The sequence below is a fragment of the Bison bison genome, unplaced genomic scaffold, assembly GCF_000754665.1.
Source record: "Bison bison bison isolate TAMUID 2011002044 unplaced genomic scaffold, Bison_UMD1.0 scf7180017864300, whole genome shotgun sequence".
NCBI classification, from domain to species: domain Eukaryota; kingdom Metazoa; phylum Chordata; class Mammalia; order Artiodactyla; family Bovidae; genus Bison; species Bison bison.
This window is the reverse complement of record NW_011494872.1, coordinates 2,260,544-2,277,965: the sequence shown is the minus strand read 5'-3', so window position 1 is coordinate 2,277,965 and position 17,422 is coordinate 2,260,544. Positions and strand designations below refer to the sequence as shown.

At 38.4% G+C, this 17,422-nt stretch overlaps 1 protein-coding gene across 3 annotated transcripts in view; it reads left to right on the top strand.

Annotated features, from left to right (window-relative positions):
• RIMS1 (regulating synaptic membrane exocytosis 1) overlaps positions 1 to 17,422 on the top strand; it is a 182,409-nt gene that overhangs the window by 110,150 nt on the left and 54,837 nt on the right. Inside the window, exon 19 of one of the 3 annotated variants that reach the window (XM_010851269.1) lies at positions 867 to 1,102. The exons of the other annotated variants lie outside the window; for them this stretch is intronic. Coding sequence (XP_010849571.1) covers positions 867 to 1,102 — 236 coding nt within the window. The remainder of the gene's footprint in view (positions 1 to 866; positions 1,103 to 17,422) is intronic. 3 annotated transcript variants of the gene reach the window in all.

The following is a 17,422-nucleotide window of genomic DNA, read 5'->3' as shown; positions in this document are numbered from 1 at the left end:
ACTCCCCTGGCCCTCTCTGCCCTGCCTTCGACTCTAGCTCACGGACACACCTTTGCTTGGGCAGGTAGAGAGGTTTGTCCATTAACCTTCTATGGTACCTGAGCAGAAATTTATTCATTTGGGAAAGAAGTCCAGTGATCTTGTCAGATACACTGAGGCAAGCTCAGGACACAGACGAGTAAGTTTTGCAGAAAGGAATGAAAACAAGGACATCTGGACTTAGAACCTGTGGGTTTGAAGGGTCCAAGGATGAAAATGAGAGGAAACGGGTGGAGGAGATAGACCAGGAGGGGCTAAGTAAGGAGAAGGAGAGAGGCTGGGGGGTTTGCCAGATTAACAGTCTTTCCTGGGTTCACTAAGCCTCAGAGAATAAAAGATGTGCCTATGAGTTGGAATCCCAAAGAGAAACCAGCACAAACGCTGTTTTCATTTTTTTTAACCTTGTCATATGGCAAATTCAGAGTATCCATTTTTAACAATATTTTTCCCTCCGAAATGTATATGAACTTACCTCATCAACTGAAATATTTTAGCTTTTCCCTGAAAGTAACAGAGGAACTATTGACAAAATTGATCAGTTACATTTGCTCCCCGATCATTAGCATCTGTTGCATTTCCTTTTCCTCTCTTCCAGGAGTTGATAGATGACTCTGTGTTGAAATGCTTGTTGCTTCAAGCTGCATCCAGTAAACATTTGACAGTGGTGATGTGATCTTAAGAGTATTCATAGCTGTAGGACTACTACTCAACGGGCTTTTCACTCTAGAATTTTGCCTGGATTATTTCAAAATGAATGAGATTTAGAGTTTCAGTTATGCTGACCTGTAATTTATGGATGCATATATGTTTTTACTTTGTAAATATAGTTCATTTACCCCTAAAATGCAAGGCAGACGGATGGGGACTTCCGGAAGAGCCATCACCAAGAGCACAAGCATGAGCGGAGAGATGTACACACTGGAGCATAATGATGGCAGCCAGTCGGACACAGCTGTGGGCACCGTTGGAGCAGGTGGGAAGAAGAGGAGGTCCAGCCTGAGTGCCAAGGTGGTTGCCATAGTGTCTCGAAGGAGCAGAAGCACATCCCAGCTGAGCCAAACAGGTGAGTGATATGAACTCAAAAATCTCAAGTTCTTACTAGAAAGATGGAGTTGATCTTCATGCTGTGTCTTGTGATGGGCTTTACAGTGTATTGATGCTAAGAATGTTTATTTCTGTTTCTGGAAACCTGTTCCATGTGTGAGTTTATTCTTCTTTTCTGTACAGCTGTCTAACAGGTATCATTTGTCAACCCTAAAGTGGTCAGATGTTTTGGAAAAAAAATTAAGCTGTGTTTACAAATATGCAAGGAAATGCAAAGAAGTATTAAAGAACCAAATTGTTTGAAATGCAAGAAAAGCAACAGGATTCTCCTTTTCAAAATGTTCCTTAATGCAATTACTTCTAATTTAGACTAACTCCATATTGTTATAGAAAAGAAGGTCAGTTGTGCAACTTGAAAAAGTGTGTGATGTAATAATTGGACTGTGATTGCTGTATTTTCAATGCAAGTAAAAAATCTAGCAGTTATTTTTACTTTAGAAAAAAATGGGTCAGTGTATTCACGCGACAAATAATGTTTTAATACAAATTTGAGTTTCAAACATTTTCTACTTCTCATAAATCTTAAAAGCTTTATGTCCACAAGGTATATAGAAGAAAGCAAACACAGAAGGGAGGATGGTTATTTATGTATTCTAAAATATAAAAAAAAGACTGCCTGAAATTATATAACATTTGTTCTTACGTATTAGATAATTTGTTACTAGGCTGAGTACTGCAGAAAACCGAAGGTAAGTGAAATATGCAACTGATATCAGCACTTGTTTCTCCTGCCATAATCTTAGTTCCATTTTTTGTTCCTTAAGAGTGAAAGTCTTATTGCAAAATTTAGTTATGCTAAAACACTTTCATGAAATGCTTTTTTATAGTTAACTTGGTATCCTGGAAACTACGTGTTTTATATTATACATTCTACTGGACAAAATGATGAATAAATTAGAAATTGGAAATTTTGAGCCGTTCAGAAATTAAACTAGTGCACATAGCTGTTTATCAGAACAGAGGTTTGTCTTTCTGAAAATGACAGGATTAGAAAGGACCTACATAAGCCAGGGTCTAAGAGCTGCCTCTCTGCCATCCCAGGAGGTTGGGCTGTTCATTTTGAAGGAAAATCATGTGTCTTCCTTGGGGTCCTACTTCCTTAGGAGTAGGAGGTGTTTTATCATTTCTTTTGCTTCTTTTATTTTTGACGCTGGTGCTTAGTGGTTTGTAGGATTGATGTAATAAATGATCCTTTCCAGTGGGGGGTGTGGATGGACTTTAACCACCAGATTTCAAATCGCTTTATCACTTGGATGAAATGGAAATTCTCCTTAATGTCCTTCTAGGGAACCAGTGTTTGCTGCAAGTTCGGGGATGGCTTATCTTCTTCCACGGCTTCCACAGTCAGTCTCTTCTCAGTTTCCCCCATAGTTAGCGTGAGTGGAGTTACCTTTTCTTAGAATAAAACACAGCAATAATTAAACATAAGAATTATACCTGAGGCACTGCTTTGCAGGTAATAGATTCAAATGAGTGCCACTGAAACCCTCAACCCCTTTAGTTTAAATTTTATCCCAATTATAATCTTTGCTGAATTTTGAATATCCCCCTCCCAAAAGTTGCATTGTTAGTAACTTCCACTGAATACCCTGGTTTCAGAGATCAGGTTTCAAGGTATAGGGGCAAAAAAGGCTAACAAAGCCAAGGTAACAAAATAGTTCTATTCCGAAGTGACCGAAGGAATGAAATGTGACTTGCCCTCGGGCTCAGTTTGCCTGTGTAGCGGGTGGGTTTGACTGAAAGTCCACCTCTGAACTTTCCAGGTGTAGGAATTGATGTTTCTTCTACTGCATCATAATTGTATCTTACATTTGATGACAAGTTTTCTCATTCTTCTTGATCTTCCCAAAGTAATTGACCAACAGTGACAAACCTCAGTTAACTTTCTCTTTGTTTCAGTGGATGGCCTGGTTTGTCTCCCTATTGCTTCTTTTACAAGTGTTTTCTCCCCCCTTTTTCAGTGGTTATATTCTCTCCTGTGAAGAGTCACCAAAATTCAGAATTCTCATTCTAAGAAATCTTATTTTTTGTTGCTTCAGCTACTGTGTGAAAGTGAGAGTTGTTCAGTCGTGTCCAGTTCTTTGCAACCCCATAGACGATACAGTGGAGAAGGCAATGGCACTCCACTCCAGTACTCTTGCCTGGAAAATCCCATGGATGGAGGAGCCTGGTGGGCTGCAGTCCATGGCGTTGCTAGGAGTTGGATACGACTGAGCGAATTCACTTTCATTTTTCACTTTCATGCACTGGAGAAGGAAATGGCAACCCACTGCAGTGTTCTTGCCTGGAGAATCCCAGGGACGGGGGAGCCTGGTGGGTTGCCGTCTCTGGGGTCGCACAGAGTCAGACACAACTGAAGCGACTTAGCAGCAGCAGCATACGATACAGTCCAAGGGATTCTCCAGGCCAGAATACTGGAGTGGGTACCCTTTCCATTCTCCAGGGGATCTTCACAGCCCAGGGATCGGACCCAGGTCTCCTGCATTCTAGGCAGATTCTTCACCAGCTGAGCCACAAGGGAAGCCCAAGAGTACTGGAGTGGCTAGCCTGTCCCTTTTCCAGAGGATCTTCCCAACCCAGGAATCAAACTGGGGTCTCCTGCATTGCAGGCAGATTCTTTACCAAATGAGCTATCAAGACTGTATACAATCATCAAATTTATTTTTCCATATTTGTCCTCCAAAGAATTATTCCTTAATTTTAACTTCTTATAAGAAAGCCCCTTGGATGGCCTACTTTAAATAAGTGGAACATCTCCACAAATCTGAATTTCGAGGACTTCCTTTCAGTAATGCCATAGTATGTATAGTTACAAACCCTTAGAATAGTTTTCTACTTTTTAAAATTTTCCTTTAACTTGCTTTTCCCCAGGTCCATCATTCCAGAGAAAGCTATGTGATACTTGTCCAATTTTAAGAAACATTATTATAATTGATTTAGATGTCTTTAGTGTGAATTGAACCCAGTAATTGCAGACAGGTGAGGGTCTCAGGGGGGCTCCTAAATATATGTACATTTAAGACAAATTTTTAAAATATATTTCATTAAAATATAGTTGATTTACAATGTTGTGTTTATTTCTTCTATACAGCAAAGTGATTCACCTATATATATATAAACTATAATGCATGTGTGTGTGTTCAGTCAGTCAGTCATGTCAGTCTCTTTGCAACCTTATGGACTGTAGCCCACCAGGCTTCTCTCTCCATGGGATTGTATAGGCAAGAATACTGGAGTGGGTTGCCATTTCCTCTCTGAGGCAGATTCTTTACCACTGAGCCACCTGGGAAGCCCAGTATTATAATATGTGTATATGTACATATATGTATATTATTTTTCATATTCTTTTCCATGATGGTTTATCATAGGATACTGAATTTAGTTCCCTGTGCTATGCAATAGGATCTTAGTGTTTATCCATCCTATATATAATCATTTGCATCTACTAATCCTGAACTCACAATCCATTCCTCCCCAAGTTGCCTCCCTCTTGGCAACCACAAGTCTCTCCTCTATATCTATGAGTCCATTTCTGTTTTGTGAATAAATTCATTTATGTTGTATTTTAGAGTCCACATGTAAATGATATCATATGTTATTTTTCGTTCTCTGACTTACTTCAGTTAGTATGATAATCTTGAGGTACAGCCATGTTGCTGCAAGTAGACTTATTCATCCTTTTTTATGGCTGAGTAATATTCTATTGGATATATGTACCACATCTTTATCCATTTAGCTAAGACAGGTTGTCTTATGGTGTCAATTTATCAAAGATTTGGAAGAAGAAAGCAGTCTTACTTATGTATTAAAAGAAACTGGGTATTCTGTGGAAGAGAATGTATTATGTTTAATGTAAATGTCTTCTTATGTTTGTAAAAAAAAAAAAAAAAAGACCTTAAGGGCTTCTATGACAGTGAGTCTCTGGGATCTTCCCCAAGCACCTCTGCCACACAGATGATGGATAATCAGGGAAACATGAAGCATTCAGAAATAATGTTTAACCGGCTCTTTTTAGAATGGGAGACTTCAAGTATGTTGTTTTATTTGTTTTCTTTTTATAGCTACAGGTTTGCTCAAGGAGTTTATTTGATTATTTGTTCAAAATCAAGTAAAATCTATTTCCAAAAAGTGAAGAGCATAGTAAACTATATATATATATACATATATGTATGTAGTAAATTATGTATGTGATATGTAAGTATGTTCCATTTGCTTTGTGCTTATATGTTACTTGCTGTGCACCTCAATATATTTACTGTGCTCTTCAATTATGTATAATCATTTATGTTGAATATTTCAAGTATAAGCAATGCTAATATTTTTAAATCACCTTTAGCACAATATTCATAATGAAAGTAGCAATTTTTAAATGTATTTTTTAACTAGGAGACTGATATAAACAGAAATGTTTCCAAAAACGCTACCGCTGATGAATGGCTTCAAACCATCAGGCACATAGCTCAAAACTTGTTCAGTGTGCAACAGCTGAATTAGATTGAAAAGGGTGTGAGGAGTGGGAGGAAAAGGAAACTTTAAGAAAAAGCTCCTGATCCAGGAGTGTTTTGGAATTGAATGAAGCTCTGGTTCATTCGATGTAGGGCCAGGCCTTAGGATATGAGGAAGTTTGGGGCCTAATGTAGGTATAGCCTGGCCTGTATAGCCTGAGGTTTGCTTCACTAAATGAAGGCTCTTTTGAGAAAGATCATCCTTACGTACACCCTGTATTTACCTACAAGTGAAGGTAATTGTGGTGATAGTTATCATAATAATGATAAGTATTCATATATCTAAATGATTTAAACCAGGGTATTTGCATTTCTAGAGCTTTTTCCATGTACCCCTAAGTTATACAGATACAGGTGTGTGTGTATAACTTCAATCCATGATTGGTGACAAAAACATTGTGATTAGAACTTTTAGCTTTTTTGAAGAAGACACCTATAAATGTAAAAGTATTATGAGCTTTATAGGCTAGAAACTACTTAATTTATTTTACCATATTATTGAATATTTGTCTCTCCAGGACTGTACCAGGAACAATGAGTATTTCAAAATTTAGAAGCATCATTCCCAGTGGACATAAATCATTCATATTTGAAATAAACAAGAATTGAAGAGCTCAAAGAGAAAACGTAAAGCCAGATGCCAAATGTAACAAAACCCAGTGCCATTTGTGTGTATTACCAAGGGAAGTGGGAAGACAAATAGGTCAAAGGACTAAATTTCTTAGGATAAGAACACATGCAGAATCGGCAGCTAATTATAGTCTAGACATTTAATGTAATTATTATTTGTTATATCATTAACAACTGATGATACTTCATTAACTAGATTAATATCATCTTTTCCTACAATGCCAAATGTAACAAAACCCAGTGCCGTTTGCGTGTATTACCAAGGGAAGTGGGAAGACAAATAGGTCAAAGGACTAAATTTCTTAGGATAAGAACACATGCAGAATCGGCAGCTAATTATAGTCTAGACATTTAATGTAATTATTATTTGTTATATCATTAACAACTGATGATACTTCATTAACTAGATTAATATCATCTTTTCCTACAATGCCAAATGTAACAAAACCCAGTGCCGTTTGCGTGTATTACCAAGGGAAGTGGGAAGACAAATAGGTCAAAGGACTAAATTTCTTAGGATAAGAACACATGCAGAATCGGCAGCTAATTATAGTCTAGACATTTAATGTAATTATTATTTGTTATATCATTAACAACTGATGATACTTCATTAACTAGATTAATATCATCTTTTCCTACATACTTGCAGGATTTTGGTGATTGTGCATTGATTAAATTATGGAAAATGTTGCAGGACTTTGTTATACTGTCAGATTTTCCAGGCAAGAGTACTGGAGTGGGTTGCCATTGCCTTCTCCATCATGTACTAAGACCATACTAGAAAAGTCACTTCTGTGTTCCTTTAAGAACAGATATTTTGTACCATTCCAACATTTTCCATCATCCACATTTCTGCTTCCCCTGTGAAAATCCTTTCTTTAAAGACCTGCTCAAAATCCTCTTAAGTCATCTCGTGGTGTTATTTCAAGGTTTTCTAGTGTCTTTTTCCTCTGAATTCCTGTAGATCCTGACTTCACTGTCAACTTGCTGCAAACCCAAACATTCTGGGGCCACTGCCATGAGCAAAGCAATAAGGAAATAATGATTAATAAAAATTCTCACCTGGACACAGAGAAACAAACAAAAAACAAAAATAAAAAAAATTCAGTGACCTGAAAATGATTCACACTCCCTCTGAGAGAAATCTGAGTCTATATATAAAAATACCTTCCAGCCACACTGTGCTTCTTCCTCTTGTCCTGTGTACACCAGGGTGAGTGGGACAGGGCCCAGGTCCCCATGGACTGCACCGAGTCCAGAAGCCCAGCTACGCTTGCTCCTTCTGCCTTCCTGACCCGACACATTTAGCGTCATCTATTCTAGGCACAGACATTTCCAAAAGACTGAAGTTTTAGGCCTGCCTTCCTGCTGCTGTTTTTCTTCAGAAATCCTGAAGCAAGGAAGCATAAACTAATTTTGTGGCAATTATTAAGAGGCCAGTAATTTTGTGGAAAGGGGAAAAGAAAATACTGGAAGAAAAATACAAGATGTATGTCAATAAATTACCTAGCCTGTGAACCCAATTTGGCTTGAAGCAAAGATGTATGAAAGAGCCGTAATGGGAAATATGTTTTGGAAAGAAGATTGGAGCCAGGTCTTCAAACCATCTAAAGTACTCTGCTCACTATTTTTATGGAGAGCTTTTAATTGAGAATAGAAGAAACGAAACTGTGTCCCCAGAAGCTTAAGTGGAAGCAAGATGTACAAAATAGTGAGGAAGCAGAAAGGTCAGAGTGAGGCTAGTGAATGAAATGGAATAATGTGACGTAGGTAGAAAAAGAGCCATAAAGAGGGACAGGGATGAGCTTGTTGCAATAAAGTAAGAACCCAAATGGAGAGAGAACAAAATGAGAGACCCACATTTAGGGGTAACTGGTGAGAGAACTGGGGGGTGTGTGGGTCAGGATTCAGGGAAAGAGTGAGTGAGCAAGGAGAAGGAGAAATAGACCCAAGGGAAGGCAGGGTTTCCCAGAGAGGCTGCTGAATCCCCAGAAAGAAAGGGAGGCCAGGGAGTACAGACTGCTGGAGTCTGCAGCTGCAGGGTTGTTCTGCCTGGCCCAGTCGGGGAGGACAGGGGTCCTCAGTGTGGGCGGCTCGCCAGGGGGGAGACCGTTCCTCTCTCCATTCAGTCTGCATTTCAGGTGGAACTACCATCTCCTAGATTTGGGATGGGCCTGCTGGAGATCAGGCTGGAGGGTCTACCATGAGATATACTGGGGATTCCCCCAAAACCTATCAGATGAATGGGGCTGGAAAGATGAGAGAGAGGGAATTATTACAAACTTATCTTCAGAAGGCATCATGAAGGGAAGAGCTCAATGTGAACAGTCTGTCTTTCATTCATTCTACCAGCATTTATTGACTATTTTTCATGTACCAGACTCTGTCATCAAAAGGATGTTAGGAGCAGGTAAAGTGTGTGTGTGTGGACACGTGTGCACACACGTGTCTCAGAACAAAGGGGATCTGGGCATTTTTCCAGGATGACATGTGGAAGAGGCACCTCTGGGTGAAGATATGGAAAAATCTGAGATACAGTACAAAGAATTTAAAGTACTGGAGCAAAATCCCAAAGAGCAAAGTAGTTAATTTGAGGACACAAAGTTATTCTTGGAGAGAGGGCAGGATGGTTCTGTCCCTGTTTGATAGAAAAGAGGAAATGGTTGAAATCCAGAGGAGTATTGCAGTGGGGTTCCTGAGTAGTGAAGGAGCCTGTGTCCAGGGAGATATGAGTAAAGGGAGGGTTCAGGGTGAAGAGTGTAGTAGAGAGATGGTCATTTGTGTCGATCAGAGTACGGCCAACCCGTACCCATGTTCCTGAGTTTGGATGATGGAAGTCTCCAAAAGTAGCTTTAGAAACATCTCCCAGGGTCCGTGTCATCCCTGCAGGCTTCTGAGTCATCATGGCTATTCTTTTATCCCTCAAGTCATCCCTGAAGTTTCTGCATCTCTGCTGTCCTCCCAGGATTTCTGCAGTCATTGTTGAGTCTTTGAGTTCTTGTGGATTCTGACATGAGGAGTGGTTGGATCCAGACCCATTTTGGAAGCTCACTGTCTTGGGATGCCATCTGCTCCTTAGGTGACTGTCTCCATTGTGAATATTAGTCTCATGGGAGAAAAGGGAAGTCCTGCCTTCTCTCTTATCTGTGGATATTCCTCTTCCCAAGGCAGAGAGCAGACCTTTTTTCTCACTCAGAATATGGGTCAGGGGATTTCCCTGGTGGTCCAGTGGTTAAGACTTTGCCTTCCAATGCAGGGAATGCAAGTTCAATCCCTGGTTGGGGAGCTGAGATCCCACCAAAAATCCAGAACATAAAAACAGAAGTAACAATGTGCGTGCATACAGTGGCTCAGTTGTGTCTAACTCTTTGTGACCCCATGGCCATGGACTGTCGCCCATCAGGCTCCTCTGTCCATGGGATTTCCTAGCAAGATTACTGTAGTGGGTTGCCATTTCCTCCTCCAGGGGATCCTCCCTACCCAGGGATCGAACCCTCTGCATTGGAAGGCAGATTCTTTACCACTGAGTTACCTGGGAAGCCAGTGAAATAATAGTGTAACAAATTCAATGGAGACTTTGAAAATGGTACACATTAGGGTAAAAAAAAGAAAACTTAAAAAAAAGAATATGGATCAAAAAGACTTTTTTTTTTTTTTTTTTGCTTTGGCAATTTAGCTCAAGGAAATCATTTCATTACCATCATGGGGATGAAAAGAAACATTTCAGAAGGTCCATAGAGTATTAAAAACTGTATAGATAGAGTTCATTATTCTACAAAATCATACAGGTAAAAACTTAAGTATTCTAAGAAGTTTTAGCTAGACTTATGGATAGTTAATTTCAGAGTAGCTTAATAAGAGTTAATGAATATCCAAGGCATATCTCTAACCTCTCAAGACATAGATAGAAACTAACCATAGTATCCTTGATCCATTGTCAAGAAAAGAACAATATACACAAAACTTGAACTGTAATCCACTTATCCCTAAAGGAGTAGTTCCTGAAAAAGCTAATTTACCCATGAGCTCAAGGCATTATTTTAAGATTTATGTTGTTCGTAGTTAATAAGCATTCCAAGAAAATGTCCAAGTTATTAAATGCTCTTCTGCTTATCTTTTTTCAGTTTTCTTCTTCAGAACCTCACAGTTAAGGCGAGTCATGGAATAAACCACACACCAGCTTAGACCTCATACTTTATTTACTTAGAAAAAATGATTGTCTTACATTTGTCTTAGGACTTGTTTTTAATCTTTCCAAGCTATCCAATTTACCACAATATTCTGCATAGTTTAAATCTAGTGCTTCTTTGTCCGTGCTCTCTGCCTGTTCCTTTGCACAAGCAATTGTAGAGCTGGAGGAGAGGGTGCCACAGTGATTTTACTGGACAGTCTAAGAAAAGTTTTCTTGACTCTGCTGATGTTAATACTGGAAGCAAAACATTTTTACAAAGAATGGGCATCCCTCCTCCAAAGTTTCAGAAACTGAGAGCTACTGTAGATGAAAATCTTGCTGAAATTGAAGTGCCTTGTTTGTGCCTCATTTAATCATTTAATAGTGCTAGGGAAACATTCTGAGGAACGTCATGTTTCATGTTCTTTGTTTCCTGAACACACGGTCGTGGTGCCAGAAATGATTTTCGGTCTGCAAAACCATCAGATGAATGTAAGCATGGGTTCTTTTATTTACCGCTGGTGTCTGGCTTAGGAATTCACTACTGTTAATAGAGATTTAATGCCGCAAGAGTAACTCATCTGCATCAAGAGATGCCCTAATAAGGATTCGTAGTTTTAAACATACGCCAGCTGCTCTATTTTTGTTCTTTTCCTTGCTCTGAACTATAAATTTTGGTGTGGCTAATAGGTAGATACACTTTTAGTTTGGTTTGGCAGAAAAAAGTGGAATTCATTTTTATAATTAATTTGAATTTTAGGACTTGGAGGAAGAAAGAAATACATTTATTAAGTAACTTAAAAGCATAATACTAAGTATACCTTTAATTATAAATTCCTTTCATTATAATTATAAATTCTTGTTGACCAGTACTAAGGTAATTTTTACACATGAGATCAGTTTCAGAATGGATGTTCTAAAGTACTTCAGGTAGCTCAAATGTAACAATAAATATGTCTGATTATTTTTCCAGATGACCAATTTCAGTGCATCCTCATCTAATGCAGACTGGCTTTCAATAAAGATTTTTTTATTGATTTCTTTGCTAATGATTTTTTTCAGTTTTAAACCCAAAAAGAATAAAAAGCAGATTCATCAAACTCCCGTAGTATCACCACTTATTGCAAATTCACTGCAAAAATATTAGGAGTGTATGATTAGCTAATCGTTTATGCATTTTATTATTAATATTGATAAAGCTATCAGCAATTAAAGCTATTATTTATTAATCACCATCAGCCAGCTGGCATTTTAATTATTTTGCATATATTAATGTCTGTGGTTCTCAAGACACAGCCACGAAGCACTATTATTATTGACACTTTATGGGTTTCATGACTTGTCCAAGGCCAAACAACCCTTAGAAGTTCAAGTAGAATTTACATTCATAACCACTTCACTGTAATCTCATTCAACTGCATGGACACACAGAGAAATGCCTTTCTTTTTAGCTTTTTAGAAATAATCATAGTCTCATAATATTTCAGTTTGTTCTAAAATACGGCCTTTTTTTGGCTTTTAAAATAACCTGTATTTAGGATGACCACTGCAGAAGGTTTGTCTAGGGTTGATTTGGGAAAAGGTGGATCAGTGTAAGAGGAATCACAGTGCTTTGTATCTAGGAGTCAGTGGTTCAGGGGATGGGATGTCAGACATGAGAGTGTGTTATGTTGCCTTTTAAGGAGAGAGTGATTGTTGGAAAAAAGCATTATTTGTCACTTTGGTCCAGTTTGCAGTGAGGGCAGCGATTGGAAAGGGTTTTTGAGGAGACTAAGGATCCTCAGAATATAAATGGCAACTGGGGTCAGTGAATGTGCTTAGGAAGAAAATGCAGATCGATTTTCCAGATCCTCTTCCAAAAGGGAAGTAGATCTATAAAACAGAAGAAAACAGAAAGGGGAAGGCCTTTCTGAGCCTCAGTTTCCCCAACTCTGAAATGGAATGATAAACCACACCGACCTGAGAGTACTGTTGAAAAGATTAAATGAGCATCTACGTTAAGAATTTAGCAAAGGACCTGGCATATGAAAAGGAATCAATAATAATAATGGTTAGTGACTTTAATAACTCTGAGAAAACAAAGATAAGAATAGCAGGCAAAGAACAGTGTCGGTGACATCGCTCTTTGGGTGGGAGGAGACTGGACTCTTCCTGCATCAGTGCTTCCAAAGTTCCTCTTATCCGACACCCTCTGAGGAGCTGGTGGGGTCGTAGCACTGACCTCAGGTACCTGCCTAGACGTGGTTGCACACACCACCCTGCGACACACGGGGCATCTGTGGGCTCCCTGACCTGCAAGGCCTGCTCCAGGGCCTCCTCCCCAGACCTTTACCCAGCCTTTTCTATACAAGATCTGGGGTCAGTAGGCTCTGGCCCACAGCCTGTGTTTTTTAATGGCCCATGAGCTAAGCATAATTTTTCTGTTTTTTTTTAAATGGTTGGAAAAAAATCATAATATTTTGTGACTCATGAAAAGTTGTGAAATTCAAGGTTGGCATCCATAAATACAGTTTTGTACAGGTGTTCAAAACACCAGGTTTATACAGGTGTTCCCCGGCTGCTTTTATGCTAAAAAAGCAGAGACCATGTGGCCAGTACAGCCTGAAATATTAACACCCTGGTCCTTTAAAAAGCAAGTTTCAGGATCATTTTTATAGACTCTCTCTATATATATCTATATCTATATCTATATATATGTTAATATATGATACTTGTTTTTCTTGAGTGGGATAGGAGGTGGGATGGAGGCTCAAAAGAGAGGGGATACATGCATACTTATGACTGATTCATGTTGTTGTACAGCAAAAACCAGCAAGACTTTGTAATGCAATTATCCTCCAATTAAAATTTATTGTTATTATTTTTTTATTAAAGAAAGTTTTATGGCTGTTGCTCCAGCTTGAGAGCTCAGTGGTTCTATTAGGGAACAGGATCTTTTCTAGAGTTCCCTAAACAGGGCCTCTGCTTTTCAAAGGCAGTTGGTAGTTTACACTATTACACCATGAACTTTGCTCTTGCCTCCCTTACTCATGCAAAGGTTACATTTAAACGGTGAGCCCATCGATATCATCTGTCATTAGATCAATGAGTCTCCAAAATGAAAGTCTATCTCTGAGAGAACACGAATCTTTAGATCTTCAACTTTGCCCTAAAAATTGATCCCTGATTTAGCTGCTGACATAAAGTAGTAAAAGCACTTTCCCTCAAAAGCACTTCGTTTTCACAGTTGGGCATTCAGGGACTTTGTTATTTCACTGGTGATTATATGCCCAGCATCTAGCACATGGCCTGGCCTGGGCACACACAGATTGTTCAGAATGCATGAAAGTTCGGAAAGAGTTTTCTGTATTCCCTTTCTTCACAAGCCACTGAGTCCTCCTCACACTCCGGTCTGAATTCTGCCTACCCAGTTTCCCCAGACTGTTCTTATGAAGGTCACAGAAAGTCAACGGGCATGAATTTGATTGGGAGAAAATTTAACGTACAGTAGAGGTCATAGGTATTCTGACCTATGGTACAAACAGGAGATGTGTATAATAGAAAAATGTTTGTGAAGATTATTTATTTGTTTTTATTTGACATGACTAAATGTTTCTCTTACACGTGTCACTTCCTAACAATGCCCCAGCCAGACCTACTTACCTTCAGTTCACAAAACACCTTAAAGCTTCCTTCTTTGTAGCTTTACAGGTGTTGAAAGTTCTTTTTTTTTTAATTAATTTTCACTGGTATATAAGTGATTTACAATGTTGTCTTAGTTCCTGTTGTACAGCAAAAGGAATCAGTTAAACATACACATATATTCATTCTTTTTAGATCCTTTCCCTATATAGGTCATTACAAAGTGTTGAGTAGAGTTCCTTGTGTTATACAGCAGGTTATCAATTATCTATTTTATATGCATTAATGTGTGTGTGTCAACCCCAGTCTTCTAATTTATCCTCCCATCCCTTTATCTCCTGGGTAACTACATGTGTTTTCTGTCTCTGTGACTGTTTCTGTTTTGTAAGTAAGTTCATTTGTACCATTTTTTTAGCCTGTCAAAATCCTTCTCTGCATCCAGGCCCTACCCAAATCCCTTGGGTAGGGATTTTAGCCTCCTGTCGGGGCTAAAAGCGGTCTCTGAATTCCTGCAAGATTTTTCTGGTTCTCCAGTGGTGTGGTTTAAGTATTTATCTGCCATGTAAGTGTCTGTGGAAGTCTTATCACAAGATGAACTTAGAAGTTACCCAAGGACAGTTACCCTTCAGCAGGTGTGTTTCCCCAGGGACAGTTACCCTGCAGCAGGTGTGTTTCCCCAGGGACAGTTACCCTGCAGTGGGTGTGTTTCTCCAGGGACAGTTATCCTGCAGCGGGTGTGCTTCCCCGGGGACAGTTGCCCTGCAGCAGGTGTGTTTCCCCAGGGACAGTTACCCTGCAGCAGGTGTGCTTCCCCAGGGACAGTTACCCTGAAGCAGGTGTGTTTTGCTCTCACACAACCTAGTGTCTTCAGAGCAGGAGGATCTTGGATGCACGTGATACTGACCTAGTGAGAACAGCTCAGATGATGACTCACTGATCCTTTAGCATTGAGACATGCTTTGATGAGTGGACAACTTTCAAAAGGTAATTTTTATTCTATGTTGGGTTTTGTTATTCTTAGGAAATCTACTCAGAAGTAGAAGTAACTTTTCTATACTTCTTCTACCTACCTTTCCCTTATTTCTCTTCTTGGCTTATACATCACTTCAGAAGCACCTAGGCATTGATCTGGATATGTTTTACTGGTCACTTCCACCTGCTTTCAAGTATTAATGCTTCTACAAGTAATTATAGATAATTATCATTTGAGTTTTGAGACAGTAAATGAATTGTTGTGATGGTAACTTCCTTATCTTTACAATAAAAGTCAAATAAAGTAGCACTTTATTGGGAAATTGCTGAGAGACAAAAGTTGGCATTGATGATTTATGATGCTACTATGTATATCACTCCAGTTAATAAAGGTTTGGCTATTAATCTTGTGAAAATGCTTAGTAAGAAATGCAAAAATATCCATTTTTAAAAAGAAATCTTTTATTGGCAATAGAAACAGAAGGTCCTTCTATATATAATGGCCCTACTATAACTTCTTTGCAAGTCAGCTAGTGAATTCCTACATGGAAAATAAAACTTCTGATTTGGGGTCAGTACATTGTGATACTTATTATAAAATCATTTACATTGTAAGGATTCTTTTCTTATGAATAAAGAATGTGTACACACAATGATTAGTCATAGTTGTAGTGAGACTTAACAGACTTTATCTAGGACTGCAGGAGAAATAACAGTTAATATTCCAGATTCAAACTCAATTTCTTGGGATAATTTTGAAAGTAGAAATAGCACATTCCTTCCACTCTTAATTTGAAACTCTAAAACCTCTGACGATTTATCAAATAGTAAAGTTAATAATCTATTATACTTAGGAAAGTTTCAAATGGAAAAGGTTATAAATTATACTTAGTAACTAAGTAAATTTGCTTTTATACCTAAGCATATACCTTCATTGAAACATTTGCTATTATCTAATGAAGTAAAGGTATATCAATTGGGAAATAAAACCAAATTGATGAAGATGTTAATTTAATACTTTTAGCATTCTGAAATTGAAAAGGTAAAACAGAGTCCTTGATCTGTCTCCTTACATTCTGGAAACTGGAAATAGCTGCAAAGCTGCTAGTGAGGGAGAGCTCTTGAGAGAACCTGTTGATTTGAAGCCCACAGGAAAATACATCCAAGAGATAGTTAATTGACTTTAGGTGGTCTAACCTGTTGCTAAAAATGCCGGCCTTATTTACAACATCTACCTCAGGAAATTCACCTAAACAATTACTTGGTGGTTTTTAAAATGAAAAAAAAAGAAAAGAAAGGAAGGGAAGATGGAGAGATAGAAAAAGAATTAAAATTATTTTAAGGAAGTTGCATAAAATTTCATGGAGATTCTTAGATATTCATCAAATCATTGACCATCAAAAATTGATCAAATTTTGATGAATATTTGATATTCATCAAAATATTAACATGTATATTGGAGACTTACAGCAAGATCAGAGAAGGAACATTTTACCCCCAAAGTAGAAATTTACTTTCAATTCTGTCTTCTCATGGATTATTCCTTATTGTTTCTTTCAAAGTAAACACTCAAAAGTATTATATTTTGTGAGGAGAACCCATCCACTTATGTAGATTATGAATGATTTTGATATTTAATCTAAATTTTACAGACAGAAACATGAAAGAATAAAGGCTGAATTCAAATATATGTTAATGTTGCATTCAGTGCACTGACCAGGTGATAGAGCATCTTTATTTCCAGAGTTGCTTAAATCTAGTCTGAGTGCAGTTGCGAGCAGTGTATTGATTTTCATTTCAAGGTGTATGTGGCCTGAGTCCCAGGTTCCTTGGTGAGACTGCCTGCATCCAAGTGGTAACAACTCAGTGATGATGGGAATCTGCCAGCTCCCTCTGCTTTTCCAGACCCCTCCCTGGGCTTTGTAATTCATATTCTGCACGTCCTAGATTCTCTGGCCCAGATAAAATGGTCTGACAATTGGGTACACATCCTTTCACTCTGTAAATGGCTTCGTAACACTATTCAGAGTAATGCCAGTTCTCTTACTCTTTTGTTCTGCTTTTATATTTTTAGAGTTGTCGCTCATCACATACCCTTTAGCTAAGCATTTCAGAAAAAGCCTCTGCCCTTTGGAACTCTGCCCTGGGTATTCTTCGTGGTCCACAAGAAAGGGAAAGCATTCCCCTTGCCCTTCATTTGTTTACAAGCTCTTTGACTAAGTAGCGCATCAACAGGGGAAGACCTGCCCTACCTTTTTACATTCGACTAAGCACACACACACCTTTTTATAAAACTTTATAGTTTTATAAAGTCTCATTTTCATCATTGAACGAGTGCAAAATGACTGAAAGATTTTAAAATCAGAGCTTGAATCATATG